The sequence below is a fragment of the Centroberyx affinis genome, unplaced genomic scaffold, assembly GCF_046629955.1.
Source record: "Centroberyx affinis isolate AG114_WGS23_722 - 3 ecotype Tasmania unplaced genomic scaffold, CSIRO-AGI_Caff_v1 ptg007942l_1, whole genome shotgun sequence".
Lineage (NCBI taxonomy): Eukaryota > Metazoa > Chordata > Actinopteri > Beryciformes > Berycidae > Centroberyx > Centroberyx affinis.
In genome coordinates this window covers 182,935-195,070 of record NW_027283983.1, presented here as the reverse complement: position 1 = coordinate 195,070, position 12,136 = coordinate 182,935, and the positions used below count along the sequence as shown (strand labels likewise).

Genomic DNA, 12,136 nt, shown 5'->3' with positions numbered 1-12,136 from the left:
AAGATTATGAATTTTGAAAAGACGTTATGGTCTTTGTGGAGGTATGCATCAACAGTTATGGGTTTACACCAATCACAGCAATGGCTATAATATATATGTTCTATTTATTGTTCTATTCATTGGTTTTATATTTAACTTTTTGTATCGTTACATTATTCTATAAAAAAAATATTGTTATTTCTGACCAGTCTTAGGACTGAGTGAAAAAGGCACCTCGAAAAAAACAAAAATGGCCGAAGAATGTAGGAGGGAAAGCAAATCGCCTTCCTGCTCCATTGTTTATTGTAATGATGTTGGTTTGTTTTTATGTTGTTTTGTGACCAAAATGTGACAGCGATGAGGTGGCAGGACACATTAAAGGGACAGGAGGGGATAGTTTTGGATCAAGACCGTCACCATTACTTTTGCTGTGAAATTCTGAAAAAAAAACCATACTTTTCACCTTTTCGTCTCCAACTCTTAAATTTGCACAGTTCAGATACACTCTCTATCTCCCTATAAAATGTAGAAAGCCTTTTAAAACACAGGTGTTTTCTTTACTTTGAAAACACATTCCATCTAATTGGACATTTCAGAAGGCTGGGACAGTTCAGAACGAAAGAGGAGGTGGAAGTTGAGCAGGAAGAAAGCAAGAGCTCTACAGAAGTCTGCAGCGTTAAGGATGGGGAAAGACAAAGTACTGTGAGTGCTTTAGTGTAAGTAAGTCAAGACTGGGTGATAGAGAAAGTTGACAGAGAGGCACAAGAGTTAGATTGTAATGAGAGACAGACGATGAACAAGTCGTGAACACACATCGTGTCATGTTGAGTTTTGAAGGCAGTGTGATAGGGTCACTGTGCTGTGTTTTTTTTTTTAAAGATCCAGTGCAATGATTTCAGCTCGGTCAGGAAAAATTATAAAAACATATTTTTTTTTTCAGTTTTTGATTGTTAGATGGTACAAAGAGACATAGTACACAAAGATTTTGACTAGTTTGGCAAGTAGCTGGTTAGCTAATTGTCTGACTATGGGACACCTGGTTAACAATGCATACTGTCGACCAATCAGAGCATTCATTAAAACCTGGGTGTAGGTGACATCATTTATACAAGGAAGTAGATTGTAATTCTAAATCTGTTTGATTCTGTTGACAAACAAGAGGGAGAGTTTTTCAAAGGGCATTAGTCAAATTTCCAAATTATAATAATTTGGGTAACTTTACACTAACAGGTCCTTTAAATTATACCATGAAATTGAGAAATTCAGTTCTCATTGCACTGGACCTTTAAATCTTAAATCTTAGGGTTTTAGAAGAGAGAGAGAGTGTTCTTTTCCACTAAAATGAATGTTTCTTTATTTAGAGAGTAGAGCTGATGTGAGTCGCACACAGTGGAGGAGATACAGGAGAGAAGGCAAGTCGCAGAGGCAGAAGTGCAGAGGTAGGGGGGGTCCTGACCGCTCCAGCGTCCCTGGACTGTCGCTCTGTCTTTAATGTGTGCTGTCATTTCTCTGGTCTGGACTCTGTTTGTTTGTGGTTGTTCAGTCATCATGTCTTCCAGTCAGACCGCACTCAAATAGGATTTCAAATCCCCTCAACTTCTTTGTCTTCAAATGCCTGGAAAGCCTTATTGTTTGGCAATGGAATATCTCAAAAATAAGTCAAAAACTTGGACATCCAGCACTTCAGACTCAATGAATTGATCCAGTTTTTAGGAATTTTGTTATTAAAGATTTGACATCGCCATTGACTAAGGTCTGCATCCAAAAAAACCCATTATTATTTATGTTCATATCCGATTTCACTGAGGAAGATTTCACCACTCATAAAACTATCTGGATGACAGTGATTTAAAGAGTACTAGGGGATTTGCTCTTATTAGGCATAGAAAATTGTATTCCAATATATTTATTTGAATGTTTTTATTATTATCATTGATGGATAACTTGAATTTCTTTTTTATTTAATTTATTTGGTTGTCATTTTGTTTTGTTTTGGAGTTTAGCAGTCAGGGGGTATAGTTGTGTTTCATACTGCAGTTAAGGTCTTTAAAGACTTTGTTCTGAAAATACATGCCTCCTCCTTCCTTTTTAGATATTTCTTAAACCACACATTAGCTGCATTTCAGCTGCTCTTAATTCCATATGCTTTACTCTTGCACATCCATTAAATTCCTATAAACAAACGCTAGCAAAGACGCTTTGTGGCAGAGAGTATAAAAGGATGGCGCTGGCCTGCATGCTGTAGTTCTCCTCTGTCCGTACTATCGGTCCTGAGTCAAAGTAGCACTTAGAACTCTTATGAAAAATACTTCTCTGTGATCGATTGAGCCTGTCTGGCACAGCTGAAGCGGTTGAATAGTTCAAAATGAGTACAAATCCTACCCAGCTGGCATTCCCGACAGGCTCAAGCAAACGCTCCCAAGTATTTGGAAGGATTTCAGCTCTGATTTGACCCAGGTCTGCAAGCAACTGAGGAGTTCTAGCTGTATGTGTGCGCTGAACGCCAAAATCATTAGAAACCAGAGTTCATAAAATACCGCTTTGTAGCTTTGGCCACAGCACTTTCACATCCATTACTTTTTTATATGATTCAGAGGAATTTGATTCAGCCCTGCTTTAAAGGAAGATTTTAGCTTCTTTTTTTTTTTTTAAGAAAATGAGGATTTGAAAGCACATCTCCCCACATACAACTGATACCTTTGATGTTGCTCTGATGTTTAGAGTTGGCAGGACCTGGGCGATTGTGTCCCACATGCCAGATATGGCCTAGCTGGGGCACAAACAGAGGAGCCAATGCTGTCACTGCAGCCTGGGAGTGGGGTATGAATCATGCACAGTGGGGATTTTCAGTAAATTGGTCAGTCTTTATGCACTAAGTGTTTAGAAAAAGCCCCACTGAGCAATCATTGCACCTCCACTTGTCTGACTCCACTGATGTCAATGAGGATTTTTCCTCCCGCGAGCCTCGATCTCTCCTTTGTGTCTGTGTTCAGTCCTCCTTCAGATCCAAGTGCGCACACTGGTGGCAACAAAGAGAAACAAAGCCAGAAAGCCACCTCTAAGGAAGTTCTATTGTAAAGAAGATTGCGTGAGAATTTTCCTTTTCTGCCAGTGGCTGATTCTGGGGTCAGAGGTCAGAAGTAGTTTTCCTCCAACTAAGTGGAGAAGATGGAGCTTAGTAATTCTCTTCACTGGTGTCAATGTGGGTTATGCCCTTTATAACTGCAGGGCCGTTAAGACTATGAATTAGTGGTGGGCACCTATCAGTAATTCAGCTTGGTCTCATCAAGCAGAGGTACTTAGACTGGATGTTGAAATATGCTTTCAGCCTCCTCACAGCTTTATTCCATGCTAGTGCCCACGACTGGTGTGAATCCACAGTATGTGAGATGTTCGACACTGTACTGACAGTGTTCACTCTTAAGCTGCTACTGTTTGTACTGTACATCTATTACAGAACAGACCAGACTCAATAGTATTTGAATAATATGTAGAATCCTTTCAAAGACTTGAGCTGCTCTTAATCGATCTTGCCCGCTGTTAATGAACCAGCGGCATCGGCCAAAACCGACAAACCATGTTTCCGCCTGGCGTTTAATGCAGACATGAGTAAACGGCTCAAGTATTTGGAAGGATTTCTGATAGTATTTGACCTATTGTCTACGACAGAATCCCTTCCCCTTCTTCTCTCTCTGGTACTAGTGTATTATCATCATGATTATTAACATGAACAAGCATGAAATGCATTTATTTATAAACAGCAAACAAAAAATGGCAAACACATTAAAAAATATTACAAAGTGTAATTGACTTTTAATTTCACGTCCATGTCCATCTAGCTTTACAGTTTCGTGTGACATTTCTTGACAGTTGCCAGCTGTTAGCAGAGTGGGCCATGTTTCCCAGAAGCATCGTAACACTGAAATCAACTTTGTTCTATTACAAAATGGAGCACAGATGATGTTAAAACATTAAGATAATATTGGGAAACCCAGTGGATCCAGAGAGATTCACAGAAAAGGAGATCACACAGCTAAAGACAGCAGCCTTTTTCTGTCCCTCATGCTATCAAGATCCAGTGCTATTGGCCAGTGGGGAGCCACAAGGATGTGAACAACAAATTACCATCAACATGAAGCTGTTTTTTACACTGTACATCCTTAGTATTTTTACACATAAAATGTATATGATAGGGATGCACATTATTTTCCTTCTTACAGACAGCTTCAATAAAGCACTATGTCAATCTGCTATGATGGTGTGCGGGTTTCCTTGTTTGCTCTGTGGCTAAAAAAACATTTACTGCAACGGTTGTTGTATTTTTAACCTGCAACTTTCAACACAGTCTATTAAAAGTTTATTATAATGATTCCACTCTGCACCTGTCCAACTTCCTTCAGAAATGTCCATAAGTTAAAGCTTCACTTTCTTCTTTCAAAACACATGATAATTAATATAGCCTCAATTAAGTAAAATATTAAGTATAATATTAGGTGGTAAAAAAAATTGTAGAAATGGACACCTATGAAATTGCAAATTGTTTTAAATTGATCAGATTGATTTTGTACAAAATGTAAAAAATGTATGAAATACATATAAAAAAAAACAACAACCAACCAATCAAGCCTGGTAAGGATAAACAAAACATTTAACATTGCTAGACAGCAATCACTATCAGTTGCAAAATGTAAAATATCAAATTGTAACCTGAATTCTGGTGATAGAAAATATGTAAAATGCTTTTCTTCTTTTAAATAATTTAAATTTTAAGCCATATACAGTAAACTTTTAACACAAAAACACACAGTATGTCCCCGTCTTCCTGCACATCACACTGGGGGAAAAAAAAATGTACAAACAAAAGACAAATAACATTTTGTTATTATCTGGTTAACAGGGGATTTCTACCAGTGAATACATCCAGTTCCAAGAGGAAAAGGAGAATATTGATGACTATGATGATGAGGAGGAGGAGAAGAACGATGAGGAGAGACTCATGTGGAGAGGGTGTCAGTTCGTCTTGTGCTGGGGAGCTGGAAAGACACACACACACACACACACACAGAGAGCACACTCAATATAACCAGTATCTCTCTGATACTGGATCAGAACAGAATATGGACATCGTCTTGACTCTCATAAAGGAGATTTTCCTGCACATCCAAAACCTTCACAGCGGCCAGACAAAAGCAGAACTCATAAAGGAAGGAATGTCTGCTCTCTGAACCCATGAGGATTTTATTTTAATAACCTGGTGACAATAATACCATTCTGGAGAAAAAAAAACACACCGTCACAAATTCATTTAATAAAAGAGCAGTGAATGAAACTCTATGCAGCACCTGTGTGTCGAGATAGGTGAGTGTGTGTGTGTGTTGTGCATAATTCTGTGAGTAGACTGTCTCACATTTGTGTTTCTGTGTGTGTGTGTGTGTGTGTGTGTGTGTGTGTGTGTGTGTGTGTGTGTGTGTGTATACCTCAATGCGTAGGTTCTGCATCTCCTCGGTGAGTGTGTGTCTCTCCTGCATCAGCTGGTTCTGTTTGGCCAGGAGCTCACACACCTGCTGGGCGCTGGTCTGACAGTGGCGGTCCAACTGCTGCAACCTGGAATCAACACACACACACACACACACACATTAATATAATATTGTTTGAAAATGTGTGAGAGGAGTGTACGTTCTTGGCTGATATAAAACCACACGCTGTAAGTATTATAATACAGTTGGATCCACATAGTGCTTCCAGTTGTCTCAAAGCACTGGACCTTGTGTTAGCTAAATAATGAAATGGCCATTGACACCGACTATAGGAATATGATAACAGTTTTATATTGTAAGTGCAGAATAAGAGGTGATGCATGCCAGATGAAAAGCATACTGTATGTGCACAAATTGGCTCTGATTGGATTCTGACCAAATATTTCATTCTGGCATTTTCAAAATTATGTAAGATATCTGCACACCTTCAAAGTCTTCCTAGCAGGTGCAAAAGGATAAGAGCAGGACCAAGGAGAGCGAACCCACACTGCCTTGCAATACATATAGCACTAGTTTACTTTAGTGCTACAAATTACACTGCTACAATAACAAAACAAGGTGATATATTTGTTACCAATTGGCTCAGGGGGGACTGTGTCATTCAAGGAGGACAAAATGTTGACTGTTTTCAAGAGAGACTCTGAAAAAACCTGGGTTCATTTTCACTTTAGTTCAAATGTGTCAAAATCTTGTATCTATCAGCTTTGAGAAAGTGTTTTCCATTATATTACCACACTGTCATCCTGCTAGGTGACTGTAGTGAAACAGCAGTTAAATACTCTTATATGCGGCCGGTGAAAAACTGTGTGTGTGTGCAGTTATGAGACAATGTGTTGATCGTTATTGGGACGTCCCAATTAGTGTTGCCCCTCCAACACAGCCTCTGTGTTTGCTGGGTCCCGGAGACAATGAACCCTTTCACTGCACACTGGGATCAGGGGCTGGGGCTGCTGTGTGTGTGTGTGTGTGTGTGTGTGTGTGTGTGTGTGTTGGGGAGGTGGGGGTCTTCCAGCTGGGGTTTGGGAGGGGTAAGGGTATATGAATAGTGTGTGTGTGTGTGTGTGTCTGGGGGGGGTGAGGTGGCATGTCTGTTAGATATTTCCCACCAGCAGCCCATTATTTCATCCATTCATCCATCCATTCAGTCGTGCCCTCTCCCCTCCTCTGGTACAGCGGTCTACTCATTCACCCCCCTCCCCTCCCCTCCACACACACACACACACACACACACACACGCACACACCTCCCACCCTCCTGATAATGAGATAGAGAAAACTCTCAGCACTGGAATGCACATTAGCATACTCGCCCAGCCATCCATATATTTCTCTCTCTCTCACACACACACACACACACACACACACACACTTTTTTCATGAATAAAAACCGGTTCGATATCCCACTGGTTGGTAAAGTTCTACATTTGAAATAGTTACACTCCAGTATGAGGATACCGAACTAGTGATGTAGAACATATTTGGTTGATTCACTGCATAACATCTTTGCACTTTGAAACTCTCGCTTTTTCAACAGGTTAAGAAGTCGACTAGGAAGGCAGAACGCAGAGATGAAGAGGATGAAGACAGAGAGAGAGAAGGGGATGAAGAAGAGAGAGTTGTGGCTGGGGGCAGAAATGAAACAAGGAGAGAGAGAGAGGGAGAGAGAGAGAGAGAGAGAGGTAGCTGGGGGGGAGACAGATGCCCCTGCCCTGCTGGTTGTGTTGGCAGTGGCAGGACTGTCTGTGTGCGACAGACGGGGGAGGCGAACATCCCGCTCTCCTCCACAATCTGGTCCCGCTCGACCCCGCTCTTCCCCCGCATTTTTTGCCCCGCTCTTCCGTCACTCTGCACCCCGCTCCCGTCTCGTTTTTCCCGCCACGGGCGTTACCCAGCTCTCCGCCATGGTCCTCCCTCTCCGTCTCAAGGCATCGCTCTTCCCTCTCCTCTTCAAGGAGCTTCCTCCGCTCCTCGAGTTCCTCCTCCTCCTTTTCCCTCGACCTCACCGCTTCTCCCCACTTAGCCAAAACCTGCCCGCCGTCCCTCGCCTCCCTCTCTCCTTTCCTGTGTCACGTTTTGTCCTCTTTTCATCCTTCCATTCCTTCTCCCTCCCTGTGCCCATCCGTCCGTCCATCCTGGGCTGAAGGCGTGCTGGACAGCCTGTCCCAGTGCTGGAGGGGAGGCCCTACTGCTCCGGAGGCTGAGGATGATACCCCCCAACCCCCCCACCCCCTCGCCTGGCAGTCCTATAGCCTGCTGCCAAGCTGTCCTGGCTGGGCAACGGCGCGCCAGCCGCCCCGTCTCTCCTCCTACACCACCACAGCATGGCACAGCAGGGCATTGCCACGTCACACACACACACACACGGAGCCCCGCTGAGAGCGAAGACACGACATACAGACGCAACCGAAATGCTACGCAGTTTACTACAGGAGACAGCAGCTACACACACACACACACACACGCACACACACACACAGATACCCACAGCAGGGCACCTAAAGGTCAGAAACAGTGCCTGTTGTTCTAAAGCTGTAAATGTTTCATGAGGCAAGTGTTGAGAAATTGTTGACTAAAGGCCTTCAGCTCTGCACCACAATGCTAATCTGAGTCACGCTGGGAAAAAACTCCAATCCTTCTCCAATCAAAAACTCCAATCTCAGTAGATGCTTCCTGGACTTCAAGACAATCTCTTGCAAAAACAGAATATGCAGCACAGTTTCTTTTAGGAATGCTCCTTGCGCTATCATCAGATATTCAGCGGGAGAGTGGGAGATCGATGATTGGCCTAGTCGGAGGCTCCAGTGCGTCATCGCTGGTTGCCAAGAAGTGTTTTCCAACGCTTTCTCTATCTCTATCTAAGTGTGATTTTCTACCTTTCTTGAAAAGAGATTTCACAACACACATGGAGATACACTTTATGAACTCCGCCCTCTGCCAGTGTGGCTGGAAAGCAGTAAGTCAACAGCAGACCGACTGTGATTGTTTCTAAGATGGGTTTCTAGTCTGTCTAAAAATGGTTTTAAATGTTGTCTTGGTACAGTGGTGCAGCCAGAGCCAACGCTGTTCTGTAATAGAAAGGACTCAATGGGCCAAAAAAGGGTCATAATACCCATTTTGAAGAGGCCTACATATTTATTTTGTAGTCTTGCAGGTTGCGAACTGAATTTAAGTATATTATATTGCCCCTCTTTTAATCTGTCAATCTTCAATTAAGTTTAACAGCCTTATTGAATCGTTTTGGTGATTATGTCCTTGAAGAAAAAAGAACCTGTGGTAGATATAAATAATCTATTTTTTTTTTTCAATTTAACATGTTGATGTTATCATGTTGAGGTAAAAGTAAATGCTTATGGCGTTTTCTCATAGTTATCATATAGAATGATACAGCCAATCTGTGAACTGCAGCACAATCACCTGTAAAGAGACACTTCAAAACTCATGACAAGTCCGAGGAGGTCTTGAATTCACGAGAGATTTCACGGACTGTATAAAGCACGTTACAACATTACAACAATTCAGAAAAACACACATGAATCAAGATTTTCTTTCAGAGAGACAAGACATTACATATACTGCATATACAGTATAAACACATATTTAAGAAACGTATCTGTACAGAGTTTTTTTAATCTTTTTTTTTTTATTTTGATTTGTGTCTTTCTTCCCTGTCAGATGTCTGTGAGCACGTCAACTTTCTGACTTCCATGGGAGCAAGTTTTTTGTGTGTGTGTTTTTTTTTTTTTTAATTGTTGCCACACTGGTTTGCTGTTTCTTGGGGGAAGAAGAGGCATAGTACAGCAAAATATCCAAAACGCCATGATTTATGGTAAATTGCTACAACTGTACCATTTTAAGCAAATCAATCAGACAAATATATGTAGTTTAAGAGCAAAACCACTGCTGGAAGACTGCAAAACGCCGGCAGCGATTCAATGAGAGACTGCAAACAAGCCAGCCTGAGAGTAAGTCAGCCGAACAAGCAGGCAGTAAATCAGTCGGTCAGGCCGTGCCCTGCGAGACGGTTATACTGCCTGCAGGTTGTAAGCTGAAAGCAGGTTTATGTAATACGGTAAGTAAAGCCTTGACCCTGGCACACACACAAGCAACCACATAGCTCACCCACCCAGTTTGTCCAGCCAGAACAGGCAACCTCTGGCCTTCTTATACAACACACTCTCTCTCTCTCTCTAATCCACCTCTTGTCTCACCTTCCATACCCTGGCCCAGAGGGGGGATGTCTGTGTGTGTGCGTGTGCGTGTGTGATTAAGGTAGCGCTCCTTCCAGCAGCTAAAGCAGCAAATCCAATAACTGGCCTCTATCGACTGGCACACTCATTAATTAGGGCTTAATACGGCTTAATGCTCGGGCACTGCCCTACACAAACACACACACGCAGACACACACACATATATACACACTGCAGGCTGGCTCGCCTCTGCGCACCGCTTGGAAATGGCGAGGAAGAAAGGTTGGATGGATAGATGGATGGGTTGACAGCTAGACGGATAAATGACTGGATAGGTGGGACGACGGTTGGTGAAAAACGAGGGATGACAGTTTCTGGGTCGGGTGAAAGATGCATGAAAGAGTGTTAAGAGGGATGGAGAGGTGGAGGGATCCAGTCCTGGCCTTTAGTTCGCTGCTGGCCTGGGTGACGGACGGGAGGGGGGTGGGGGACGGGGGGGGTGGGGGGGGGGGCTTTATGGATGGAGAGCCTCCCCACTGACCTGGTGAAAGGACACCATCTGCTGGATCCCATGGCTAACTGACACACACACACACACACACACACACACACACAAATATACATGCACCCACGCGCGCGCACACACAACTGATTACACAAACAACTACATTGACGTTCAAAATAATTCCTACATTATCCTCCAAAAATACCAGAAACCTGCATGCGGTGCAGCAGCAGTAGCAGTAGCTGTGTATTTGCTCTCCACCAGACATAATAAAACGTTTTGCTGGGAGGCAGTTTGCAGTAATTTCCCCTGACAGCCTGATAATCAAACTCTCCTCACTATCTGCACCTCAATCCACCGCGCTCTCTATTGACTACTGCTACTGGGGAGATTAATTACCACACACACACACACACACACACACACACACCGTTCACCTCTCTGCGGTATACATCAGTCGTTGCCCACAGCTAGTGTCTAAACTCTCAGCTGAGCGTGTGTGTTTGTCTGCGTGTTTGCATATTTATTTACAGGTGGGAGCATATATCCTGAAGCCATGGTCCAGAGGGAAAGTGCTAATGTCATGTGTGAGAGAGAGATAGAGAGAGAGAGAGAGAGAGAGAGAGGGAGAGGGAGAGAGAGAGGACAGAATCTGGGCGCAATACACAGGTCCGTCATTCAACAGCCCTATGTGAGTGAGTGAGAGTGTGTGTGTGTGTGTGTGTGTGTGTGTGTGTGTGCATGCATGTTATTCTGCAAATGGGCCAATCAAGCCAGTATTCACTTTTAGAGTGTAAAATATCTTCAGTGGAAAGCTCTTACATTTTCAAACATTAAGTGCTTGAAAATCACCAACCACACAGTGACTTCGGTGTGATGTGGGACAACACACAGTGATGTGGGACAGCGCACACACACACACACACACACACACACACACACACACACACACACACACACACACATTAAACAGGAAATAGAAAACTAACCATGATAGATACTGAAAAATCCCAACCTTGAACACAGTAACCTTTGACTAACTAAACCTATGTGTGAGAGAGTGAGTGTGTGTGTGTGTGTGTGTGTGTGTGTGTGTGTGTGTGTGCATGGTAGGCAGGGGGCCTAGGGGTGAAGAATGCAGGCAGACGGCCTTGGCTTGCCTGGTTACAACAATACTGCCAGGGGCATGAAGGCTGCAGCTGCCACACACACACATACACACACACACGCACACACACACAAACCATATTTCTCCCAATCCCAGCCCCACCATCACCACCCTCACAGCTAAAGCTTGGCTGGCACACAACTGCACTCGAGAATGTGTGTGTGTGTGTGTGTGTGTGTGTGTGTGTGTGTGCCTGAAGGCCATGCCCCTCTCCCACTCTACCAACCTGTCATGCCAGTTGTTGCTCTTGCTAACATGCATATTTGACATGAGAACGGGATTGGTGACACTGTGGGTTTTGATCAGTGCTTCAGCGAGCTGAGAAGACAGAGGAGGGACACGAAGTCACACACATCCCCTCCGCCACTGTGCTCCCTATCTGGATTTAATTCCCTCATTTCCTTGTGTTGCGTATTTATTGTCGTCTCTCAACTTTTGATTGATTGATTGATGTGAGCGAAGGTGTTCGAATGACAGCTCGGTTTTAGAAGACGTCATCAGCGGTCTACATTCCTACAGGAGTATGAAAAACTATTCTTGTATCAGTTGTTCAGTCGCTGCTTCACACCGACTTACTGTGAATACGCAGTGTGAAAACGCTGAAATTCAAATCGCAAGATATGCAGAACATGCTCTATTGAGTCAAATTCATAGGTCTGCACAGTTACACAATTTTAAGCTTAGGCAGGTAAATTAAAGGATAGCTCAAGTTAAAGACACTGAAATGTGCTTTTTGGATGGATTAAAAGGCCTCCTAGTTT

General features: G+C 43.2%; 1 protein-coding gene across 2 annotated transcripts in view; it reads right to left on the bottom strand.

The window, feature by feature from the left end:
* Positions 1-2,331: 2,331 nt before the first annotated feature.
* Positions 2,332-12,136, bottom strand: part of sdccag8 (SHH signaling and ciliogenesis regulator sdccag8) — a 50,858-nt gene continuing 41,053 nt past the window's right edge. For both annotated transcript variants that reach the window (XM_071514073.1, XM_071514074.1), the window contains 2 exons: positions 5,457-5,583; positions 2,332-5,012 (listed from right to left, as the gene is read on the bottom strand). In XM_071514073.1, the coding sequence (XP_071370174.1) occupies positions 4,974-5,012; positions 5,457-5,583 (166 nt within the window). In that variant the 3' untranslated portion in view covers positions 2,332-4,973. The remainder of the gene's footprint in view (positions 5,013-5,456; positions 5,584-12,136) is intronic.